The following is a 25586-nucleotide window of genomic DNA, read 5'->3' on the forward strand; positions in this document are numbered from 1 at the left end:
GGTCTGGAGAGGGCAGGAGGATGAAGATGACAGCCAGCGCACAGATGGGGTGAAGGGGACAGAGGAGACCGGGGAGGAGGCAGAACTGGCCCAGGCTCTGGTCGCTCTGAGGATTTGTGCCAGGACTAAAGCTGGTCTTAGAGCAGAAGGGCCTTCTAGGGAGCAGAAGTGGCATGGAGCATACCCCCACATGCAGTAAGAGACTGTCAATCTAGGAGATATTCTCAAACTACACATGTCCTCTAGCACTCTGGTTCACACCAAGGACCACCTTTTAAATGGCTGGTCTATAAAGGATCTAAAGTAAACCAAAATTTGACTAAATTGTTCATAAACTGGGTGTAAACCATGTTTAAATCAGAAAGACCAAACTTAAGTGCATTGTTGAAACATGAAATAAATTATCTCTCTTTAGGAAGAAAAAGTCCAAAATTACACTCTACACTTTTGTAATTATTTTGTTCTGCATAGCTTCTTCTTCTTCTTCTTCTTCTTACTGAAGAAACTGCATAAAAACTTAAAAGCTTTTGTCACTTCAAAGAGGAGGACAACTGCAAATAGTATCCCTCCCAAAATAGTGTGAAAACTGTCATGTGCTTAACAAACTGAGCGTGACCTCACAGGACAGTGGTTACTCACTCTTAGTCACGCTTCACTTTGGACATTCCTCTTTCAAGAAATTAGATTCAAATAATAAAATCATGCCACTGCCAGTGTGTTTTATACTGCATCAATAATCTTGTGTATTTTGAAGGGGGCATAGGTGGGTTAAATGATTTATAAAATGCTATTCTATAACAACCAAATATGGGAAACATGCAACCACATCATAGTTTAACAGAGCATCAATGCCTTTCAAATGTCTTTCAGTATATTCTCTACATTTCTTCACTGTACTCATGCTACGACAATGCTCTGTGTTTTTCAGGATTAAAAAGACCTTCTCTGAATATTCTGTTATGGAAGAAGATATTACCTCTGTGAAACGTGATTCATCATTCTTGAATAAGTCATCTTGGAGGTTGGGTGTGTCAAGGCATGAGTGTGTGAGAGACTCGGAGCACTACCTTCATCGAATCCTCCACTAAAGACTGAAGCATAGTGTCAAAAACTATTTATTTACCAAGAAGCACCATTGGTATCCATATTAATAGTATTTTAATTAATCTAATCTTTAAATATTACATACAAATTGTACAGTGCATTTTCACAATACAGTTTAAGTCTGTTCAGTAGCTGGAGGTTATTTTGTTTTGCATCCATCCAAGAAACTTGACACAGAAACCAGACAGTGTTGGTGCACTAGATCCAACCAATGCCAGTCAAAGATGCAGCTGTGTCATAAGTGAGATTATATGAGAACTGATACGGCCCTGTTCATTTCTCAACATACACAATCCAATGTCTTGCTTCTCACATGTGAAACTAGTTTGTGCACACTTCCCAAATCCTGCTGACTGCACCGAACCAAACCTAAAATACTTCAGTATTGGCACTTTAGCCGTCACAAACCTGGGCCTTCTTTTAAAATATCGCCAGAGTTTGAAGGTAAATGTTTAAAAGGCAGAGAGGTGTAACAAAAATGTGGAATGCAATATCTACCATCAAAACACAACATTAAAGGCTTCCGGCTGACATGCATGTGCATAAACAAATATGTGCACCCACAGGTCTAAATTAAAAGCCTTCAAGTCGCACCTTTAAATACAGACTCAGAAGCATTATTTAATCAACTGTTAACTTCAGCAACGTCTGCAAACTCAGAGGTGAACCATGACGATTTTTTGTTCATTCTGGTCAGGCCTTGTATTACTATCCGTTGTTTGAAGGAAGTGGATGGAATTTGCTTAATGAATAAAAATCCTTCATTCAAAGTCTCTATAGTGGGTCCATTTCATGCTGCAGTAGTCCAGTCCTACCACCAGGTGAAGAAGGGTCTTCTGCTTTGGAAACTCTGCGTGTAGGATTCATTGATGGCTCGCTGAGGTGCTCTGGCCGTTTCTACTATCACTGGCGGCATCTGGACAAGCTGTAGAGGAGTTTTACCTTCCTTCAGGGCTTGGCATAGATTCAAAATCTTTGAAAAACACAAACATGGGGTAAAAAAAAACATTCTAGTTCTTGTGAAAACAAACGGGTCAAAGGTCGCAGCCCTACAAGGATAAACCACGAAGAGAACTCACCTGTCCTCTCATCACTGAGACTTGTTTCTGGAATTGACCTCTGTCAAAACCAGGGTCTTTCTGTAAAGAAAACAATTGCAAAAACAAATGCAGTTTACTTCAGCTTTACTATTCTTGTTGATATGGAAAACTTTCCTACAAAACATTGCCCCGTACCTTAAACAGTTCATACAAATCCTCTTCCAGGTCTTTGATAAAATTTGGGTCTGACAGTTTGGGCACAACCAGCTCTTTGATTTCTTGTGAAAATGGGACTTTGGCTTGGGAAAGCCATGCCCAATAGAAAGGATCTGTAGATTAAAAAGTAGATTAAAATAATTATTATATTAATATAATCATTTATTTGTGCAAACATTGTGTGACGTGTGACAAGACTCAAACTAAAGCCATACACAGACAAAGATATCATCACATAATTTAGAATAGCACAAACCAGAATCACCAGAAAAAAACATCAAACCAAAACAGAAACTAACAAATGGACGGTGAATATGATTGGCTCTTTATATGGTGTATTTGATCTTCTTCAATCTCTCAAAGGACGCCAGAATTAGACTTACATGCTCTCCAAGAATCTGGATGTTTCAGAGGAAATGCAAGTCCATTATCTATTGCTGCTAACTTAATAATTGGATCCTTGACCACCACCCAGTCGCTGTCCTGAAACCGAGAAAATCAAAAAAGCGAAAAATAATGTTTGCAATTTGAATATCATACATTACAGTATATGTTTGTTTGTGTTTACCCTGTTCCCTGCAGAGTCCATAGGGCAATCATATTTGAGCAGCCAGTTGTCATTCCCTCGGTCTAGAATAGCAAAGCATAAATTACCAGATTTATGATTGAGAAAACGCACTGATGCCTTGAGTTTGTCACTCACTAAACAGGTGTTAATTAGGTTTGGAATAGAGTTTCCATACTACATCACTGCGATGTGCTGAGCCATCACTTGCCTGTGTTTCTGATGATGTAATCAAGGACTACAAGCCGCTCAAATTGCAGCTGTAGCTGCCGGTTGGTATTCTCAGGCAATGGCTCTGCCTCAAACCTACGCAGCCAGAAATCTGCATCCTTGTACCCATCAACAAAGAGCTGGAAAGAGCCGACCTAGATATGGGTACAGGATCAAAAACATTAATAATTTACACACCGTTTTAAATTATCTAATAAAAATTGGTTACCTTGGGAGGCAGTCCAATCCTATGGAAGCGTTGGCCCACTTTGGGGACCTTTTCCAAAGCAAGCTTCTTTCCCCGAGATTTGACCCTATCAATGGCACTGTAGTTGAACGTTTCACTTGCCAAGTATACAACCTAGGAGAGATGAAGCATTAGTCTTGGACACTTTGCTTTACACTTGCAGCCGGTGAGTAGATTGAGGGTGTTGTACCTTGGTCCTTGGAACAATATTGAGTTCTAACTTTTGGTCAACCAAGCTGGCCCCAGCCTCTGAAAGGTATCCCTGGTTAAGAACCAAACAGTCACGGCCAAAGCAGCAGGGGCAGCAGAGCTTCTGTAGCCACTTGGTCCATTTGGGGTTTAAGTGACCATAGGGCTCTTCATTTTTTGGCTTAAACACCCCAATTGTCTTCTGTAAAAATAACCAGAAAGAAAAAGACAAAATTTTGCTTTAATATTCGTAGCGTCATGAAACGTCTTCTTTAAGATGGGATGTTTTGTATATTTTAGAGCAGTCCATGTGTCATTTTAGCAATTCTCTTTGTGTTGTTCCAGAGTGCGTCACATCACATGCAAAACTTCAACAAGGACACATATATAGATTACACCAATTACAACATAAAACTCATTCACTGAGGAGAATTATATCCTCCTAGAGCTACCATGTGACTACTAAGCACATTGGTGACTAGCTTTCTAAGTGGGGGCTGGTTACATTATAAACTCCAAACCCTTTTCAAACTGAAAATACTACATGTAAAATGTATTCAAATATTAGGGAATCTGTGGTTCAGGTAGTTTTAGATCCCAATTCATATAGAAACAAACCTTATGTTGCACTTCTCTATGGTTGTATTGAACACTAACACAAGTAGGTCTGTAGTTGTACTATGAGCTTCAAAGATCAAAGTTTACTGCTCTTTATAAGTCATACTTACAGAGAGATCAGATTAAAAAAAAAAACTAGGTTAACACAACTACCAGCTTGTGTAGATCACCTTTACCCTGTGAGCTACATCTACCTAACAAGCAGAGAGCTACAATATGGTCTGACAACACTTAACTATAGGACTGAGATGAAGAATATATATCCTTTCCACAGTTTACAAATAAGGTTAGATGTTCACATCAAAAGGGAGTGACATTTCATCCAGTACATAGAATAAGAAGCAAGCACTTAGTTTATTACAGCTATTTTTATTGTTGAAAAATACCTAAAAACAACCAAATAAACGTGTGTTTGCTGTTAGTGGCTTATTTCTAAATATGTCATATTTTCTTTCAATAAAACCTGTCATTTTACTGGGAGCAGAACGTCTCCAAGGAGATGCTGACTAAAAGCAGCCATTATATCTATCAAAATCCATTCTTATTACCCCACAGCAAAAATTGTGTTTTCTGTGTCTAGCAGTCATGAGGAGAATATTTTATACCAGCAACAGGACAATCCAAAATGTTACGCAGTGTGCCTTAAAATCAATGTTATTAAACTTTTTCCAGCAGTTTGAATTGGATGCATGCGCACATGATAAAGCCTCTCTTACCCCCTGCGAGTCTTTGACAAAGTAACTGCCACTGGATCCCTGGTAGATCCTCTCTGGGTAGATGCCCTCCTCTATGGCTCTCTCGGCCTTTCGGATGATTTCCCTGAACTCGGGATCTTCGGGGAACTCGTTACGGTGCGGGTCCCGCGGCGAGGCCCCTCGGTCTCGGTCCAGCAATGGCTGTCTTTCCCGACTGCGCCCCGGACTGCCAGCCGGGATGCGCACCACGGAGCCCGGTGTGCCTCCCAAAGCGCCCCGCGGGCTGGGGGGCTCCGTGGGACCGTAGCTAAACTCGGAGTCGCGCAGTGGAGAGACAAGCGGGCTCGTCTCGTCCATGTTTCAAACTGGACAAGAAAAGTGGATGAGAAGTGGAGATGATGAAACTATCAGAAGGTAAATAAGGTGGTTGTTGTTTTGTTGGCTAGTCCAGGCCATAGGTCCAGGCGCAGCTAACAAGGAAACAGCACAGGAAAAATCATCTGACTCTCAGCTTCCGGGAAAAGGCGGGGCCTCACGAGTGTAGTTTTCAGCCTTTAACCAATCAGCGTTTAGAATGTCTGTAAATATAATTATCTCGAAAGATCATTGGTCACGTCTCAAATGTACGGAAGCCACGTGACAGCCCCTTCAATTAAACCCATTAACCATCAACAACACGCTGGAGAAATATTTTTGACTCTGGAAAAAGAGGCGAAACGTCAACAAAACCTGTACTACTCTCTATATCGATTGTCTTTTAACGCTTTATGTCAGGGGTAGGCAACGCGAGGCCCGAGGACCAAATCCGGGCCCTCCAGCATAGAATCTCTGGCCCTCAGGATGTTTTGAATGATTTTGAAGATGACATTATTATAAAAATCAGAGATCAAATGCCCGTTGGAGGACTCAAAAAATGTGTGAAATACAGTCAATTCTTTCAAAATTTCAAAACAGAAGCTAGTGTGACTCAGCTAGATCTTTGAAACAGTAGCTGTATAATACAAACATATTACATTGTTAAAGCTGCAATCACTAATATAGAATAAAGTACAGGTTTTTTTTTAAGTAACTTGCCCAACACTTGCAATGTGGGGAAATGGGGAATCATTTGGGAGAAAATAGGGAAAATATTAGTAAGAAATAGGAAAAATGGGAAAAACAAATAATTTTTATTTGAGCTGAAACAACCAAGTCAGTTCCTGGACCAACACGCTAATGCAGTTTTTTTCTTCTTCCCGTACCTGCTTTAGACACCAGTAAAACCTAAACTCTTTTCCCCGATACCAGACTGGCATCGTTCAACGGTACCTAGCTCTACTCTTGTACCTACAATGCTGGCATTTGGAGAAAATGGTGTTTTACATTGGGCTAAAATTGACAGGTTCGGCCCTTGTTCTTTTTACAATGAAGACATTCGTCCCTCTGCCATGCAAACTTGCCTACCCCTGCTTTATATTGTAGTATGTATGTCAGGAAATTGAGAATTGTCAGGTTTTAGTGAATGAAAGTCGCACGTCAGTCAAGTTTTATTATTATTACTATCCCGCCTCCTCGGCTGCGCTCACAGCCTGCTCACAGCTCACAGCCGGTGTGTGATTGGCTCACCCTGGATTGGCTGTAACGCAGTGGAGAGAGAGAGACAGTGCACCGTCAGTGAGTCCAAGATCGCCCTCCAAACATCAATACGCGCAAGACAAATACGAGGATTTGGTGCTAAAGCCAACATTGCTTTTTTGCTTCGAGGTGGTTTTGGCAGTCTTTTGCCTTTGGCTGTGCTAGTCAAAGATCGTGGCCAAAGTTTCCGGAAATTCAGCGTAGAGGGCATTGGGGAGAGGATGGCTGCGCACAAACTTGTCCTGATCCGCCACGGAGAGAGCTGCTGGAATCAGGAGAACCGCTTCTGTGGTTGGTTTGATGCGGATCTCAGTGAGACTGGTGAAAAAGAAGCCAGGAGAGGAGGACAGGCTCTAAAAGGTATCAGCACGGCATCGCACAATCCCAGGATCTAATCGGACAGTGGTAGTCATTGGATTAAACTGCTGCATGGTACAGTTTATGCAACAGCAATAGACAAACTTGTGCATCATGACAGAACGAGCTTAGGCAATCCATGGAGCAAATGCAAATACAAACAGTAGCACAACATTGACAGATATCAATAATAGCCATACAAAATGTATAAAGACATGTTCCAGTTTGAGTTTAATGTAACAATCTAATATGTAACTGTATAGACTATATCAAACCAACGCTGAACAAGCCTGGTGATATTCTGATGCAGGAATGCTTGAAATGAATAAACCAGCATTCATGACCATGCCTTTTATTTACCACAGATGCTGGTTATGAATTTGACATTTGCTACACCTCAGTTCTGAAGAGAGCCATCCGCACTTTATGGCATGTACTGGATGGCGTTGATCAGATGTGGCTGCCTGTTCACCGTACCTGGCGTCTCAATGAGCGCCACTACGGTGGTCTAACTGGGCTGAACAAGGCTGAAACAGCAGCCAAACACGGAGAGGCTCAGGTCAAGATCTGGAGACGCTCTTTTGACATCCCACCTCCACCCATGGATGAAGCTCATGACTATTATCAGAACATCAGCAAGGTAGTTCCCGTGGACAAGAGTTGTATGTGTAATAACCTTTTATGTTTTAGGTGTAATAACCTCTTAATTTGCTTTTATAGGATCGACGTTATGCTGACCTCACGGACGATCAGCTTCCAACGTGTGAAAGTCTTAAAGACACAATTGCTAGAGCACTGCCTTTTTGGAACGAAGAGATTGTCCCACAAATTAAAGAAGGGAAAAGGGTGCTAATTGCTGCTCATGGCAATAGTCTTCGAGGAATTGTCAAACATCTTGAGGGTATGTACACGTAACCATACGCTGAATATTGAAACAAAAATACATATACAGCATGTATTTTAAAACATGCAACACCTGATTATAATTCAGTATGTTTGTTTTATGGGCTCTTTTTTCTTTTTAGGAATGTCTGAAGAAGCCATCATGGAGCTTAACCTGCCCACTGGCATTCCTATTGTGTATGAACTTGATAAAAATCTGAAACCTCTTGGCCCCATGCAGTTTTTGGGAGATGAGGAGACTGTAAGGAAGGCTATGGAGGCAGTGGCTGCTCAGGGCAAAGCCAAAAAATAGACATCCTTTTACAAATAAGGGTTCAATATATTTTCATTTGGAACGTGATCAGTATCATTTGAAATCATCTGACTCTGAAATGCACTTATGATAGAAGCATATAGGCCAGGGGTCACCAACGTGGTGCCCGCGGGCACCCAGGGGGCCATTTTCTTGAATCTAATTCTTAAAATTAGTTATTTCGGTTCTTGTGACTTGGTATGAGTTTAAAATAAAGCTATTTTAATATAATATGGGGTCAATATCCCATAAGTGAACAGTGTATGTTTAAGTCTTTAGGATTTGTTTTTAACTGGTAGCCCTCGAACAACTTAATGCTCTGTGTGCTGAAATACGGTTGGTGACCCCTGATATAGGCTATGTGCTCTTTATCTATAGCCTCCCCTGCTTGTACACAAAAGCACAAGTCTACAATAAATGTATATTTCACTCCTTCCCTTTGGAAAGTGTTGAGGATATGATGCACTGCTACTTTGTCTTTTAATCTGCTGAGTTAAGAAGATGTGTGTAAGATAATAAATCTCTACTGTGTGCGAACATTTTGACTTTTGGTTTTGTGTCATTTTACAAACAACACACAACCAACTACCTCCACATATTACCTACCTCACCTTTAGCTATTACAGTTTTGTTTTGCCCTTAACAATCATGACTGCCAGGCCTCATATGCGCCCACTTCTTATTTACTTCCGCCTTGTTTTTTGAGCGTCCAATCAAAGCTCACGTTTGTCTGACGTCACAACCAATCGCCCGACGTTCAGCTCTTCTCGAAAACATGTCGCCCATGAAGCTGTGTGTTCCAGGTAAGTCCCGTAGTTTTCTCACTAAAAGCCCCTTAAACGTTGTCGCTTTACTATACAAACTAGCAGTATAACTTATAAATATGTTTTTTATTGTATGGTGTATGTGGATATTGTTAAATAACCAGCATACTAGTAATGTTAATCATTTCCATCTGCCAGCATGTGATCAGCATGCCTTCAAGCAAAAAGCAATAGAGTTGTTCTAAATTGTTATTTGTTTTTAGTGATTTCATAATAACGTATACAATATCGTGTTAAAAGTTTATAAAACAATATTTATATCAAGGCAGAGATTGTGTCCACGCTTTCCAGTTTTTACTTTCTACTATCAGTGCCCTGCCCATTGCCTGGGGCAGGACGGCAGCATTCCTTCACTATTTTGACTCGTGCTCACCCAAGCTACAAATGTCAGAGTTGTTTTTAAGGAGTTAAAACAGCCGTAGTGGTTCGCTCAAACGGACCTTCTTAGCAATAAACATGCATGTAAACGAGTTTTTCTCTCTCATGTATCGTCAATAACCTGTATGCCCAGCGTTGTTGATCCAAAGTTATAGTTATTACTAAGCGTGTTAATACGTTGCTAAGTTGCTCCTGGATAAATTTCACAAACACCGTTTTTGAAATTATATGAATCAAATTGTAAATTGATTGCAATGTGATCAATGCATTCCTTTATACTGGATGAAGATGAACAAATCAATTTCTGTTCCCATGTTGTGGTTTGTAAATACTTTCATTCTCAGGACTGTTCTTACATGTAGGATCTCATTTCGGTTTTTCTCCAGGTGACAGGCTATGCAGCAATGAAGACTGTATTCCTGGCACGGGAGTCTATCTGCGGCATGGATACATTTACTCCTCACTTGCAGGTTATGTGCTCAAGAAAAACGAGGGAGAGGAGGTGAGGGGTGTGTCAGGCGTTGAAAGCATGTCTTAAGCTGTCAGGCTTGCCAAGTAATGTTGTTGCGTAATGATTGTGCGTCCTGTCAGATGAAATATATGACATGTTTTTTTATTATGTTTTCAAACTGGTTTTCAGGTTGTGTTTGAACTGGTCCCTTTTGTAAATGTATCTATCATTTTAGTTGCCAGTGATCTCAGTAGTGAGGGAAACGGAAACTCAGCTATTGCCAGATGTTGGAGCCATTGTCACCTGTAAGGTACATTGTGCAATATTTGTTTTAAGTGAACACTTTGGCTCATGTGTCTATCCCATGTATTTGTACAGTTTTCTAAAACATTACCCTTACATCATTTTTAGGTAACCAGTATAAATCCACGGTTTGCAAAAGTCCACATTCTCTATGTTGGCTCCACACCACTAAAGGACCGCTTTAGAGGAACAATCAGGTAAAATTATTCCTCCATTAAAACCTTTAATAAGAATATTTGACTCAACACAAGCTGTGTAACATGTTATTACTTTTTAATATATAATATACTTTTCCTGTTACTACCAAACAGGAAAGAAGATGTTCGTGCAACTGAAAAAGATAAGGTGAGTGTAAAGCTCCATTTTGAGACTATTGGGTTCATTTTGTCTGACATTTTTCTTTTTTGATCTCAGGTTGAAACTTACAAAAGCTTCAGACCTGGTGATATTGTCCTGGCCAAAGTGGTATCCTATACATCAGATTTAAAAAAAAAACTATTGAATTATTGTTTTGTTTTTGTCTGAATTGGTCTAAATGAATTAACCTTAACACGTGACTGAAGATTTCTCTGGGTGATGTGCAGTCCAACTACTTATTGACCACTGCTGAGAATGAACTTGGAGTAGTGGTGGCTCACAGTGAAGCAGGTAAATTATATAATATCTCTCATATAATTTCCTCAAACCTATATTTGTTAAACCTTATTTTGGATTTGATAATACTCATAAGATATTTAAACATGCAGCATGTTACAATACTATTAAAAGTTTTCCTTTCAGGTTCCCAGATGATCCCCATCAGCTGGTGTGAGATGCAGTGCCCTCAAACGCATGCCAAGGAGTTTCGAAAAGTGGCCCGTGTGCAGCCCGAGTATCTGGAGGCGTAAAAGACTTTAAAGTGCACAAGGAACACACAGCTTCTGAGCTTCCGCTCCTCATTCCCTTTCCCTTGGCGGCATCATAGCTCACCATTCGTTCCTGATGACTTCCGTGGAAAGGGGTTGTACAGTATATTGTTGGCTACTTGTGGTTTCACACTTTCAAGTGTTTCCTTAAGTTTTTCTTTCCCAATGTATTGTCATTTTATGGAGGTGAAAACAAACTAAAACCTCATCACAGTAAGAAATGATGTAGCTACATAGGAAATTCCCTCAACATCAAATGCTGGCAATATACATTACTTTGGTGCTACTGAACATGATTAGTGTAGTACTAAGTATGATTTAACTGTTCGAGAACTCTTTCTTTGCAGTTTTTCTACAGTGTGTCTGCACGCACTTTGAAACTGAAGTGCTGCTAGCAGTCTTTACTACTTTTGAGGTTGCCCGATCCGTGACTATATATCTACCATGATGATGTCAGATGAGCCCGGATTATTGAAGTTTTGTACGATAGTCACGATAATTTCATTGTAAGAGGCAAAAACCTTCTGTCTTATATCTGTGCATTTTCTTTAACTTCAAAGAGTGCTATTTGAAATAAAATGACTATCAAGCCATGGCAATAATGGTGGAATTTACTTTTTTTTTTCTTTTCTTTACAATGAAAAACATATTTACAAATAATATATTCATTCAATTTACAACTTTCACGACAAAACATTTTTTCAGTCATCAAAGCGGATGGAACGAGTCACATTTGCATCGATAGAAAACTTTTTAGATGAAGCCGTAAAACCAAGTCCAGCACCTCTGTTACTAGAGTCCATGCGCCGTGATTGGGCGTGCTCAAACTGCCCCAGAAGTCCTTGTTGAAGCTGCTGCTGTGCTTCTCGTCCCAGAGCCATGTTTCCACCGCCACCACTTGAAGATGCAGGCTGAAACCCTTTTTTGAAGCCACCCATTAAACGGAGAAACTTCTGCTGCTGTTCAGAGCTTCCAAACTCCGCCGTGCCCCACTGTCCCAAACCCTGTGAAACGCACACAAAGTCACTTTGAAGGCACTTGTCATCTTATAAACTAACAATATTTTATTCTGAGACACAGTGATACTTTTGTTTTATTGAAAAAAGGAAAATTACTCACCAAAGGTTTTGCTGTTTTTTGAGGCTGAGATGCCTGGTCAATCTCCATCTGCAAGGCCTGTCTTCTCGCCTATTAGACACCATAGTGAAGATGACTGATTTAATCTAATTGTCCTTGGAAAACACATTTGTTTTTACCGTGTTGATGTTTACTTCATCAGTATTCCCAGTCTTTTCTGAAAGAAACATCACCTCCACTTGTGATGGCTCCTGGAAAAAGTGCATAGCAAACATAAATATTGCTTTTAAAATTCCAACCTTTTTTTAACTACAAGATGTTATGTACCTCAGGGTCAAGTTGTTCTTTTTTAATTTTATTTTTCTTCTTTTTTGGTCCATCAGTCTCGGTGTCAATTTTGTCGCCCCCCTTTTTGGGGCGTTTCTTTTGTTTGTCTTCGCTCATGGCGTCAGATTCAGAGTCAAGCAATAGTAAAGTTTCTTTGACATTTTCTTCTTGAGTCTTTTTCTTCTTCTTCTTCGGCACAGGCTTATCCGTTACATCAACAATATCTTGTGCTTTCTTACATTTTTTACTATCCACAACCGTCTCTATTTCTCTTTCGGACTTTTTTTTTTTTTTCTTCTTTAATTGGATGAAGTCTTTCTCCTTCGTTTCCTCTTTTGCATTCTTTGAAAAATTATCTTTCATTTTATGTGTTTTTTCTTCATTTTCTTCAGCTCTAGATTTGTCTTTCTTCTCTTTCTTTTTTACCTTGACATTTTTAATCTGATCACTCTCACAACACTTAATTTGTATTTCTTGTTCAGCTGGTTTGGATTTTTTTTTCTTTTTTGTCCCACTTTCAATAATAGAAAAGTCCTCCTCAGCAAGCTGCTTAGTTTTCTTCTTTTTATCTTTCTTAATTGTTTGTATTTCCGTAACTACAATCTCTTTTGCTTTCTTGGCCTTCTTTGATTTACTTTTCTCTTCTTGTAAATTGTCCATAACATTATTTTCTACTTTCTCTATTTTCACTATTTCTACATTAGACTCAGTTTGCATAGACTTGCTTTTGGATTTTCTTTTCTTTTTTTCTTTCACTGTCTCTTCTACAAGTAAAAGATCTGCAGTTTCAGTTTGTCTTATATTGTCGACGAGCTTCTTTTTCTTTTTGTAGACTTCTTCAGCCTCTGGATCTGCATCGTCCGTTTCAGCAGTGGTCGAGACAATTCTTCTTTTCTTTTTCATTTCTTTTTTAGACATTTCACCTAACATTATCTCAGTCTTGATTTTACTCTCCATCTTAATCACTGGGATTTTGTCTTTCTTTTGTTTTTTAACCTTCTTCACAAAGTCTGTTTTAGTCTCTTCGTTGATGGTCATTTTCATGTTTTCCATCAATCCCTTTGCATGAAAAGATCTCAGACTTCCCTAGAGAAAACAACAAAATATAGTTAACAAAATACTAAGAGGGTAAATGTTTTATTTCGTAATGGGACTGTGACCCACAATGCTGTCAGATGTAGGTGTCTGGTATGGCAGTGACTCATCATCAATTTCCCTCTGTAGAACCTGTAACTTTCCCTAGAAAAAAATCAGACGAGACACAAAAATAGCGTAAAACATAACTAAATGTGTACTTCCAAATTATATGTAATGCAAAGGTCGTTAGCTCTAGTAATCCCCCTCATTCATTGTGATAAATCAATTAGCACAAACTTTACCCAATCAAAAGGGATTTCTGGAACTTTTTTGCCAGGCCTTTCACGAACAAAGATCACGTCCTCATCTGAATCCGTCTGAAGCATAAAATGGCATATAATATTCATTAGTGAATGCAGTAGAGCGTGTTTATGCTAGTTAGCTAGCTAGCTGTTACATTGTTAAAAGCTTAAAGCGAACACTACGAACACACTACCAACACAAGCAAGAAAAGTACACTACCACTCATATAAGATCCAAATATATACATGTTAAATACAATATAAGAGTAAAGGGAGCTTACTTTGACGATTTTGAAGGTAATACATCAGTAATTCACGTGTTGAGCGATTTTATACTTGACCCGGAAGTAAGCCGGTACTTCCGGGCGTCGTTGAGCGCCATAGCAACGTGGGGTTGTTAAAATCCACAACTGATATTTTAGTAAAAAATATTTCACCATCAAGTAACCGAAACAAATAATTAACAGAGGTAAGTCATTCCAAATTGCCAATCATTTTGTTTCTTCCATCTCTTCCATGCTTTTGAAAATATGACTTATTTTGAAGGATAACTCAGTTCCAAGTTCATCATTTTATTTCAGGGAAGCAGCAATTTTAATGAAGAAATGTTGGGGCAGAAAAGTATTTTTTATTTGAATTTTTAAGATGCTGACTGGAAGTGACATAGATGAAGGTAAAGTTCAGTAGAAGTTTGACGCACTCATTTCTCATTGACATGGCAACTGTTGTTGTCCCTGCCACTTCCTGTCAGTGTCCAAAAGTGAAGTTTCACCACAAATTCTGCCCAATGTGTCATATGCACTTTAAGTCAATTTACGGAATGCTCTCAACTCCCATTTGTCAGTTTTGAAGTTCAAAGCCGACCTGTTCTGGCTATATTCTTCAGGATCGTGATGTCTGTCGCTAAGCATCATGGGATTTGCTTGTTATTGTTCACATTAAAATATTTGGACACTACAATGTGTTGTGACTCAGCAGCATCTCCACTGTAGCACTGAATTTCCCCTATGCAGATTCTATTTTTATTAAAATCTAAATAGAAATGGAACCTCATATTAAAGGACAAATCAAAGAACATCACACATAAGCTCTATTAGGCTTACCTAATGAACCAGATTGTCAGTCAGAATGCTGTCCCAAAGTCATTTTATAAAACAAACATCTATTTAAGTACATTTCCATTACACTGATCAACACATATGCTCAAAAAATAAATGCATCTGCTTATAATTTTTATTAAATAGTTTGCACTGCACACAGCAAAACACATATGTAAACTTGACTGATTTGTTTTCTTAAAATATTGCCAGCAACTTTACAACAATGACAGTGTGTGCTTATACCACCGGATCAAAAGGCAGTTTAGGACCAAAAACAGCAAATGTCTATTCTAGTTATTAATTACGCTGTGCAAAACACACTAAAACTCATGTAAAGCTGCCATATAACAGTAACAAGAGAAATATAGTATGTTTTTAAAATTCATACTTTGATGATACATTTTCACATACAAAATGCTCTCATAACGTTAAAGAACAAAAGTGTGCATTGAGCACTACAATGAAATTTGTTTTTCTGGTGCAATAACAAACGCATTTACAAACAATATAAATGACAAAGATGTCTTAAAATGGTGAATGTTAACATCATAAATCAGTCAGTGGATTCTGTAAATCAGAGCATTATGACTAATGTCAAGTTGCAATAGTAAATTGTAGGCACTAGCCATTAACAAGCTTTGTAAACATTTAAAATAATTACATGTTATATCCATACATATATAACAAATACAACGAAATCTTGAAAATAAAAATGTACTAAATGCATCACCCATGACATGCAGGTGACTGTTTCATAAAAAGCACTCACAAGGTAAGTATAAGGTGCAACATCCACACTGTTTGGTTTACAGTGCACTAATAGATGGCTTTTAGCAATTAAACAACTAAACCGGTAAGATAAATATTTCATAGCATCAATGGTACAGAACTGGATCATAGTTTCAGATAAACAAAGGCTATAGGCTTTGATGTTGTTTTTAAACAAATTTAGGAGTGTCAAAATTTGTAACTTCTTACAGCTAATGAAGTCAAAAAAGTGTACCGTAATGAACTTGGAGCTGATCAGGCAGAATGGCTTTTTATCACTACATTCAAATACTAGTTTATCATTTTACCCCTGCAGCTGCATGAACACCCTGAAGACCACCGTATTATAAACTACTCTCATAATGACACCTCCATGGTCAGCTTTTATACTAGAAAAATACTGACTCCATGTGTTACATAGGTATGGAGAACCAATTTCCAGATTCCTCTCAGATTTAACAATAAAGTAAGTAAAGTTCTCATATGCACAATGCTCCAAACCATGTTACTTCCAATGAGTCGTAAACCTTGGATTGTTGTCATGTCCTCTGTGCAGAGTTTCTTATTCTTGGCAACACACAATGTCTGTCTGGTCATTCACCATAATCTTCGTCCTGTGTAGTTAACTGGAGCGGTTGGCATCTGAAAGAAATATTACAGTAGCTCATAAGCTCGGTGCCAAACAGATCAAAGCTTACTGTTTTTGGCCATACTTACTGTGCCACCATTCATTACCAGAGCCATCTCAGTGGGTTGGTACACATGACCTCTGAAGGCAATGCCAGGTCGCACACTTCCATGACTGCTGCTGTGGTACGTTCCACTGCGAAGAGCTAAAGAAACAAACATGATAATGTTTCACATTTGCAGCTAGATTGCATGTTGTAAACTGCCTAGTGAAGGCAGTTTGAGGGGTGAAATGATCAAAAAGAGTCCTATGAATGTCAGTGATCTTTAAGAACAATAGGAGCACTGTGCGATGTTGACCAGTGTGAGAGTGTGAAGATGTTGGTTACATTTGCAAATAAAGTAGTCAATAGACTTTAGCATTGTATTGGACTTTTTTCAAAGAAAGCCTCACATTATCAAGTAATAGTGATCTGATTCAGTAATGACAACTGAGTCTAAATTAAGTTGCGAGTTATGAATTGGACTAAATCGTCAGTATATTAAAAAGAAAAACTATTTATGCTGTACATACAGTACGTACCGTGTAAATGTCCAACGTGAATGGTGACTTACTAAAGCTATAAATTCATTTCAAGTATGTAATTAATTCAACAGCTCTATTAACATCTTAGTCATAAATTCCCTCTACATTACAGCACTAATGATTGCACTGCCTCTCAGTCTCACCGCTCTGGCCTCACTGTCCCTGCACACTAAAGGGCCTTGATTACATAATACGCCTCTTTGTTACCTTTTTTTTTCTGTCACAGCAAGTACCACTGTAGCCACATTAGCTGCTTTGTGAAATGTTGCATTAATAATTCCTCATCACAGCCTGTTCCTTTGTGTTTAACCTAGATGCTTTGGGCTTATTCCTCCGTCTGTACCAAGAGCCATCCAAGTGAAATGACTCATGCAGCACATCTCTGCAGAAGATTCAGGTGCTAAAAATGGATGGTGGAGTCTATATGAAAACAGAATGCGGGTTTGATTGTGATTGCATTGGTAAGGATACATTCATTTATGGTTTTATATATTCATACTGTATATTTGGTTTTAATATGTTTTGAGAACTGCGAGCTCTGCATCACACCACAGAACACAACTCAATTTAAATGTAAGATGATCATGTGGTAGTTTTAATGGCCATACAATTTGCTTGATTTATTTGTCACTGGCTAAAGAAAATGTGATAATGATGATGATGATTATAATAATAATAATAATAATAATAATAATATTATTAATAATAATAATAATAATAATAATAATAATTATTATTATTATTATTATTATTATTATTATTATTATTATTATTATTATTATTATTATTATTATTATTATTATTATTATAGTCCAGATGACAACTTTATGTTTTGGCTGTTAAGTATCAACGTCTTGCAAACACTAAGTTGCACCACAAAGCATTAGATAAAGATGAAATCATCAATGCTGGGAGGTGTGTCAGATTTTAACATTCGAGGTCTGTTGCAAAGAGTTGCTAAGCAACAGGCATAACATACTGAAGCAGTACAATACATTTATGATATGGCACCTCCTATAGAGGTCGGGATTGTGTCATCAAAAAACGCTAAGATTTTTGGGGGTTTCTGGCGAATTCAATAATGACAAACCAGTGAAAATGTAAATACTTCAGTCACCGTTCACATACAATCATTTGGACAGTGTATCAGATGTATTTTCCAGTAGTGTCTTGGTTATTCCACGGCTCTTGAATCTACTTTTTTTTATCTTGTTTTGGCTCATGTTAATCTATGGACATCGTGGCCTTACGCCGGGAAAATTGCGGATTTCTTTTGTAACATTGAATTTATAACATTGAATCGTAAACTCTATAGAAATGTGTTTTAAAATCTTTTCAAACAAACACAGAAACCTACTTTCGCTCTGCTCCTCCACCGCAAAGGGCCGATGAGAGTGTGACGTTTCTTCAAAGTGGGATGAGGGATTGGTCTTACTGGTCTCATAGTAGTCCTGTGTGTTGGACTCCTGTGGTGTCCGGAGGCTGAGGTGCACCTCTGGGATGGCATGGAATAGCAGTAAAATCCAGCCTTGTATCACAAGAGCCACTGCCAGAGCAGGTTCGTCCAACACCCGCATGTCTTTGCTCTCTGCTTTCCCTGATCGTTCTGCTTTGGCCTTTGCCTTGAGCTGACTGCCGTACAGGTAGAAGCCCAGCCAGGCCACCCAGAGCAGCGCTGACGTCAGGCAGGACAGGAACAGCCACACTGCGTTACACTTCCACCTCCGTTTCTCACTTTCAGACTCTCTGTCATCATCACTGCCTCCTCCATCTGCCCCCAGCTCCCCTCCACACAGGACCACCCCCAGTGATAGGCCCATGGCTATGAGGAGCAAGCCCAGCGTGTAGCTGCAGATCAGTGCGAAGTCCAAAGGTGGGTATTCACAAGCCGGATGTCCCTCTCTGATCACAGTCAGCAGGACCCACTCCGCAGAAATAATGCCTTGAACCAGGGCAAGAGCCAGGCCCAGGGCAGCCAGGGTGCTGCCTGAGGGGCTCGTCCTGCCAGCCACCAGCCTCCGCAGCCTCACGCCCTGCACCACCAGACTGGAGAAGCATAGGGCGAACAGGGGTCCCCAGAAGGCCCTGCGTACCACACACAGCCACTGGTTCTTCCCCACCAGAAATGCCAGTGAGATGGTGAACAGCCCCAGGAGGGTAGTCAAGAGCAGGAGCAGAGGCCCCAGTCCCGAGCGGCGAGCTGGGTCCGATATGGAGCGCAGTTTTACCAACATGAACACTGAGACGACCAGAGAGGTGATGCCCCCGCTGCAGGCCACCGCCTCCAACACCACACCCCACACGGACTCCAGGTCACATAGCACTCTGTAGGGAGCATCCACATCCACACTGCACCCCCGGGGAGGAGGAGGCGAGGGTTGAGCTGAAGAATAGCTCAGCAGAGCAAGCAGGCAGATGATGATGGAGCCAACGGCCATCTTAGAAATAGAAAGAAAGTGAAAACCTGTGAGTGTTAAAGCACAGACAGCCCTGGTACATTCTGTTATTTAACAGCTGCTCTTACACAAGAATCATTACTGTAATGGCTCAATTATTCAGCAAACGTCTCACTGAGACGCATCAGAAACACTCACATTGGTGTCACAGATGAGAACTGCATTTAGCACTGGGCACTGGTTTCCATGGCAACGGGAAACAGCGTGGGACGACTACAGCTAATACTGGCCTTTCAGGAGTCATTTCAGTATCCGAAAGTCTAATCACTGCGCAGCACTCATTCACAGCATTTAAAAACAAAATTACATCCTGGATCTAAAATGTGGTGGATTTTTTTTTTTGGGGGGGGGGCAATTTTAAAGGAATTATAGATTTGCACACAAAGCTATGCGACTCAAAACAGACTGTACTCACCTTGGACACTGTTGATTGTTTTGAATCCTGGTTAGTTGGATCCTTTACACTGCGCAGCTGAGAGCGTTTCCATCTTGTTTGAGAAAAACAATGCCTCTCCTCTCTCTTAACTCAGCGTGCCCAGTGATTACAAGTACAAAAGGCACCGCACTTTGCTCTGCCACTGGCGTCCTGCTGTTTCTATGACTTGTCCGGTGGGACAAATCCACAATTATGATGCATGCCTTGACACAGCGCACACCCACAAAGTCAAATATATCCCCAGCCTCTTTCCGCGGTTCCGTCTGTCCTCTTCTTTGTGCTCTGTCTCTCTTTTTCTACATGTCTCTGTGGTGCGCTCTCTTTCTCCCTGCTTAACGGCGATTGTGCGGAGGAGTCAGCGGAGATGCTCCTCACCCTCTCACCCACACACTGGCAAAGGGAGGGTGTACCTAATGTATGTCACACAAGAGATGTTGGCAATACAAGCATTTCAATTCACAGCCAGTCCAGCATTACTCACTTCACATGTGTGATATAACCTGCTGTCATACTGCTCCCATTACTTCCTCTCATCTTCTATGCATGTTTCTTACAGGCTACCCAGAGCAACTGCAGGAGAAATGACAGGATTTACTGCAATCTACTGTAGACGCAGGTAACTGCACAGGCCACGTGGACAAGCATTACATAATAGCAACAAAGACATGATTCAGCCGAGTGTCCATTCGAAGTAATCTCCCGTGCGGATGGCTGTATGTGAGCCCATGAAACAAGGCACTTTCCAAGCTAATTGACACGGCAAGGATCAGTAAGAAGTGAGAGATTGACACTGACAGGAACCAGTAAGCTTAAGGGGTCAGCTGGGGGGCATAGTGCTGGTGTCATGGGTATGAGACTGAAAACACTTGAATAAAGTAAAGATAAGATAATGATTGTAGACCTGTCACTACAATAACTATAGTGACCTATCGTTCGGTATTCAATTCATTTTCTCCTTAGCTTCAGTATACATTTTGTATATACCTTTATTTTCAAATTGAATGGTTGCAATTAGCAATCCGCAAAGGCTACTTTTTAGGTAGCACAATATTCTTTGCAAAAAACATTTCTTGTTTCCACTCTCTGCGGGGTCTTGTATTAGTTTAACAGTTCATATTTCAGTCTTCTCTCTCATGGTAATGCCCATAGATGTGTTTCAAATGTGCACAGTCAGCTGAATCTAATTGCAATCAGATATTTTATCAAAACCATGCAAAGGCCATGCCACCTTTGCACTGCCCGATCCCGTCAGATCTTGGAAGCTCAGCAGGAAGGGCCTGGTCGGTACTTGGATGGGAGACCGTGGATGGGAAGCCTGGGTGAATATAATGTGTGAGCGAGTGGTTGGTTGCCAGGGCAGCTGTGGCTACAATAGTAGCTTTCCATCACCGAGTGTGGAGTGAATGAATAATGCATGAAATTGTGAAGCAACTAATGCATTATTATTATTATCATAACCATTAAAATTATTGTAAATTACTTTAGTTTACCTTGCTGTACAGTAGTTTTTGTCAGGTCGGAGGAACAGGTCTGTTGAGGTCGCCGATGTATTTACTTGTGAAATATTCACAGAGAAAAACATTGAGAACTACTGCTGTAAAGAGTTGAATTAATATCCATATCTAGACAAACCAACATGCAATTATAGCAAATCAACTTTGTTGTTGTTTATTTTATTTTTTTTGCATCATTAAAACACTAAATAACAAATAACAATGAGATATAAGTTTTCAGCATCCAGGGTGGGGTTCCACCTGGGGATAGTCAGCCCAGGCCTCCCTCTAGCTCTGCCATTAGGCCCAGCTACAATACATTGGCAACATTTATGCCTTTAACTGAGCTGCACACTTTTTGTAGGCTGTTGCATTTGTCTCTTGTTTTGTTGAACTAATCGTCAGCTGTTGTTAGGGATGAGCTGGATAAAGGATGAGTTGCTTTGTCATTGAGAGGAGGCAACGGAAGTTGGTGACAGAGAAGAGCTGACTCACTTGGGTCAGCACTCCTAATCTTTTTAATCCAAAGGTAACTCCAGCAGGGTCTTGTTAAGTATGGACCATCACTAATCCCAAATCCATCCCACGTTTTCTTCTTCTCTTGACAGGTAATACATGTGAAGGGAAAGTGGGGTTTCATTTGTGTAGTGCTGTTCATTTATTTTAGAGGCAGTTTCGTAAATGTTTTCCATCCTCTTTTGAATGAGGGAATTTTTGTTTTTTGTTTTTTGTTTTGTTACAGTGGTATAGTTCTCAAACATTTTATCTGGTTAAGTAAGGGTCAAAGAAAATATATAAAAATAGAACTGGTTTAGATCTGACAGTGCTCAAAAGAGACATTTTTTTGCGATACCTGGTTATACTCGGTAGACAATAAAGTAAGATTTATTTTGAAAAGATACAAGTGGCCCACTCATTCACACCATAAGACTAAGTGACATTTTGCTTCATCAGACCCTCCTACCACATCCCAATGTCCCATCCTGGTACTAATCAGTATTCAGACATTCACAGGTTAAAAAACTGCTCTGTAGCATTAGCCTACTCTGAATTTGATATAAAACATAAAATAAAATAAAAATGAATATTTTTAAATTGGAAAAAAAAAAAAAAATGTTTTTCATATGTATTGCCAGAAGTGTATTTATATATTGGACATTTTAGACCAAAATCTTCACTAAATTATGGCAAATAAAAGCTTAAAAAACGAATACAAAACATATTTATTCATTCATTTCATGTATTTATTTATTTGAGCAGAAACGTATTTAAAACATTTTTACAGAAGAAAGAAAGCAAAACATAGAATATATATATTTTTAAAAATAGTCTAGTCTGTGTGATAAAAAAGGTTAATGTAGCTTATCGTCAAAAAGCAGAAAAATGTGTTTATGGTAGAACAAAATGTGCTATTTAAATATTGCTTGAATAACAATGACGATTCATTTCACTCTCTCCCACAGTGACATTAGTTGCCCTTTCAGATGATTGCTGTGTGCATAGTAATTTCCTTTATCCGTCACGACAAAACGCCGCCAGTAATATATTTTCCATTGTAATAAACATTACAGACATAATTATGTGCAGTCTTTAATGATAGTGATCAGAATAAAAATGTTTTTATTCTTGAAAAAGAAAGTGTGACGTGGGATTGACTCTATGTTGACCATTTGTCCAGCAGATGGAGCTATGACTTCTTTTCTATATTTGATCTAAACCACAGCTGCTCACTGGAATAATGTATTTATTTTTAAGTGACAATATTAACAAATTTGCATCACAACCTCAAAGTCCAGCATTACTCAGCCTTTTCAGTTACCAAAAAATCAAAAGCTTTGATAACTCACAATAAAATAGCCAAAAACATCAACATGAAAATATCTACACACTATATTTGACAAGTTTCTTATTTTACACATATATCAGTGCATTAGTTTGCATAAGTTTAAGAACGCTTATCCCTGTGTTTACAGACGGGGGCTTGATTCATGTGCTCGTATTTGTTTAGTCTCATATGCGCTTGTAAAGATGAAGAACATTTTGGCATGACGGGCAGGAGTGCTCCACGTCTTTGCATGCGTTCACACAGAACGGGATTAAACAGCAGGGCCAGAGCCTGTGGGAACAAGTTGCACAAAATCAAAATAAACAACAATGCCTTTACAAACCACAATTAATCCATGAAATTCCCATTCTTTGGTTGCTTTCATTCTCCATTATACTATGAAACTGAAAGATTCCTCATCCTAAATCAATCATTCAATCAGTTAAAGATCTGAGGTGTTTGTTTCAAAGCACAAAAGCTCCATTGTTAAGAACGGATCTTATCATAAAATTGGAATAAGTAAGTACTAAGAGGTGAGAGAATGGAACAGATATTTGAGTGGATGTATCTTTTCCATTGAAGTGCCGTCCTACAATTAAACGAATGTGTGAAGACGGTAGGATGTTTTAGGCTTGAGTGAAATGTGATTATTAATTAGGTTAGTTGTCTGTATATTGTGATTGATTTTTACCATTCCTTAATTCATTTTAAGCGCACCCATTTGTGAAGAGATCAATTAGCCTTGCCTTAAGGGATGATCTGAGATTGCTGGGACAATGTTAGGGAGTAAACTGGAAACAGTTTGTTGTATGCGTACACTCTAATGGAACCAACAAATAACTAAAGTAAAATGGCACTTGTATTAACAGAAGGAACAGGACGGAACATGGCGCACCAGTGAAATGATACTCACAAGAAGACAGCCATTCCTCCACAGATGGCCCAGGTGAGCAGCCCATTTTTGTATTGTACTACCGTCACTACAGTGTTACCACAATGTGGACACTGCATCTGTCCTGGGACGTCTGTGGGCTTTGGTTGAATCACTACTGTTATAAAACAAATAGCAAGATGCATTTCAACGATAGTCATCCAGTTTCACTCTTCATCTCACGCATGTTTTACACAGAGATATGCACTTACCTGTTTGTATTTGTGGTTGAGGCTGGACTTGGTATGTATAAACAACTTGTTGAACAGGAAAAGTATAAGATAGTATGTGTTAGACTCAGAGAACTGTACAGTAGAAGTATGATGTGGTCAATCTGAAATGAGACAGAACTCTCTCTTGTACCTGGTTGCGCCTCTGCTTGTACTACATTGTACTGGGGTGGAGGTGGGTGCTGCTGTGCGGGCACACCAGGGTACTGCGGGGGATACTGCTGTGCAGGCACAGCGGGGTACTGCGGGGGGTTCTGCTGTGCGGGTATTGCATGGGATGGCATGGGCATGGGCTCCTTACCATTTTCCATGGTGTTAACCTACATCGACAAAGGCAAGTATCATATGAACACAAGGAATCCTTTAATCAGCCATGAAAGTCAACTCCCTGTCACGTCACAGTAGTGGCTGATCCAGTTATGTAACATTTCAGAGCACTTACCGTAGATAATATTTTCCTGGTGGAAAAAAAAAGGTATTGCAGATCACACGGTACACAGCATATAGCAAATAATACTCAATTACTGCATTTACACAAATAACTCATTCAAGAGCTAAGCTGGTCAACACACATCAGGACCCTTTTTCAATCAATAATCATAACAGCTATGCTAAATATGATCTCAATTACTGGAAATGTCATATTGGGCATACATATTACTAAAAATCTTTCTCTAATCTTTGCCCAACACATTCTTAAACAACAGAAACTTTAATCAGTTTCACCTATTTTCAGTAGTATAGTCGTATGCAAAAAATGTCTTTTCCAGTTACTGTGTGCTTCCTCATTCCTCCATCCATCCATCCATTTTCTTCCGCTTTATCCGGGGCCGGGTCGCGGGGGCAGCAGTCTCAGCAGAGATGCCCAAACTTCCCGATCCACACACACCTCCTCCAGCTGTTCTGGGGGGACCCCGAGGCGACACCAGGCCAGCTCGGAGACATAGTCCCACCACCGTGTCCTGGGCCTTCCACGAGGCCTTGTCCCACTAGGACATGCCTGGAACACCTCCCGCGGGAGGCGACCAGGAGGCATCCGAAACAGATGCCCGAGCCACCTCAGCTGGCTCCTTTCGACGTGAAGGAGCAGCGACTCTACTCCGAGCTCCTCCCGGGTAACTGAGCTCCTCACCCGATCTCGGAGGGTGCGCCCAGCCACCCTGCGAAGGAAACTCATTTCGGCCGCTTGTATTCGCGATCTTGTCCTTTCGGTCATTACCCAAATCTCATGACCATAGGTGAGGGTGGGAACGTAGATCGATCGGTAAATCGAGAGCTTTGCCCTCCGACTCAGCTCCCTCTTCACCACGACAGACCGATACAGCGACCGCATCACTGCTGACGCCGCACCGATCCGTCTATCGATCTCACGCTCCTTCCGTCCCTCACTCGTGAACAAGATCCCGAGATACTTGAACTCCTCCACTTGAGGCAAGGACT

General features: G+C 40.0%; 5 protein-coding genes across 5 annotated transcripts; 2 read left to right on the top strand and 3 right to left on the bottom strand.

Annotated features, from left to right (window-relative positions):
• Positions 1–1010: 1010 nt before the first annotated feature.
• pi4k2a (phosphatidylinositol 4-kinase type 2 alpha) lies at positions 1011–5401 on the bottom strand. Its single transcript, XM_079553083.1, has 9 exons — positions 4906–5401; positions 3573–3773; positions 3365–3496; positions 3137–3290; positions 2929–2990; positions 2744–2843; positions 2340–2473; positions 2184–2243; positions 1011–2077 (listed from the first exon to the last, which is right to left on the bottom strand). The coding sequence occupies exons 1-9, from the start codon at positions 5239–5241 to the stop codon at positions 1916–1918; spliced, it is 1341 nt and encodes a 446-aa protein (XP_079409209.1). The 5' UTR covers positions 5242–5401; the 3' UTR covers positions 1011–1915.
• A 1118-nt stretch (positions 5402–6519) lies between these two features.
• pgam1b (phosphoglycerate mutase 1b) lies at positions 6520–8561 on the top strand. The gene is made up of 5 exons (XM_079553592.1): positions 6520–6858; positions 7221–7495; positions 7576–7756; positions 7881–8154; positions 8407–8561. The coding sequence occupies exons 1-4, from the start codon at positions 6720–6722 to the stop codon at positions 8048–8050; spliced, it is 765 nt and encodes a 254-aa protein (XP_079409718.1). The 5' UTR covers positions 6520–6719; the 3' UTR covers positions 8051–8154; positions 8407–8561.
• Positions 8562–8799: 238 nt separating this feature from the next.
• On the top strand, positions 8800–11461 carry exosc1 (exosome component 1). The gene is made up of 8 exons (XM_079553125.1): positions 8800–8853; positions 9639–9754; positions 9939–10013; positions 10115–10203; positions 10318–10351; positions 10421–10471; positions 10570–10654; positions 10787–11461. The coding sequence occupies exons 1-8, from the start codon at positions 8826–8828 to the stop codon at positions 10891–10893; spliced, it is 585 nt and encodes a 194-aa protein (XP_079409251.1). The 5' UTR covers positions 8800–8825; the 3' UTR covers positions 10894–11461.
• Positions 11462–11607: 146 nt separating this feature from the next.
• knop1 (lysine-rich nucleolar protein 1) lies at positions 11608–14072 on the bottom strand. Its single transcript, XM_079553161.1, has 7 exons — positions 13976–14072; positions 13695–13769; positions 13480–13554; positions 12316–13401; positions 12168–12239; positions 12031–12099; positions 11608–11915 (listed from the first exon to the last, which is right to left on the bottom strand). Exons 4-7 carry the CDS (start codon positions 13366–13368, stop codon positions 11613–11615), a joined length of 1497 nt encoding a protein of 498 aa, XP_079409287.1. The 5' UTR covers positions 13369–13401; positions 13480–13554; positions 13695–13769; positions 13976–14072; the 3' UTR covers positions 11608–11612.
• Positions 14073–14925: 853 nt separating this feature from the next.
• gprc5bb (G protein-coupled receptor, class C, group 5, member Bb) lies at positions 14926–20250 on the bottom strand. Its single transcript, XM_079552971.1, has 4 exons — positions 19647–20250; positions 18133–19213; positions 16280–16395; positions 14926–16204 (listed from the first exon to the last, which is right to left on the bottom strand). The coding sequence occupies exons 2-4, from the start codon at positions 19211–19213 to the stop codon at positions 16160–16162; spliced, it is 1242 nt and encodes a 413-aa protein (XP_079409097.1). The 5' UTR covers positions 19647–20250; the 3' UTR covers positions 14926–16159.
• Between the last annotated feature and the right edge of the window lie 5336 nt (positions 20251–25586).

This window comes from Gobius niger, assembly GCF_951799975.1.
Source record: "Gobius niger genome assembly, chromosome: 3".
NCBI lineage: Eukaryota > Metazoa > Chordata > Actinopteri > Gobiiformes > Gobiidae > Gobius > Gobius niger.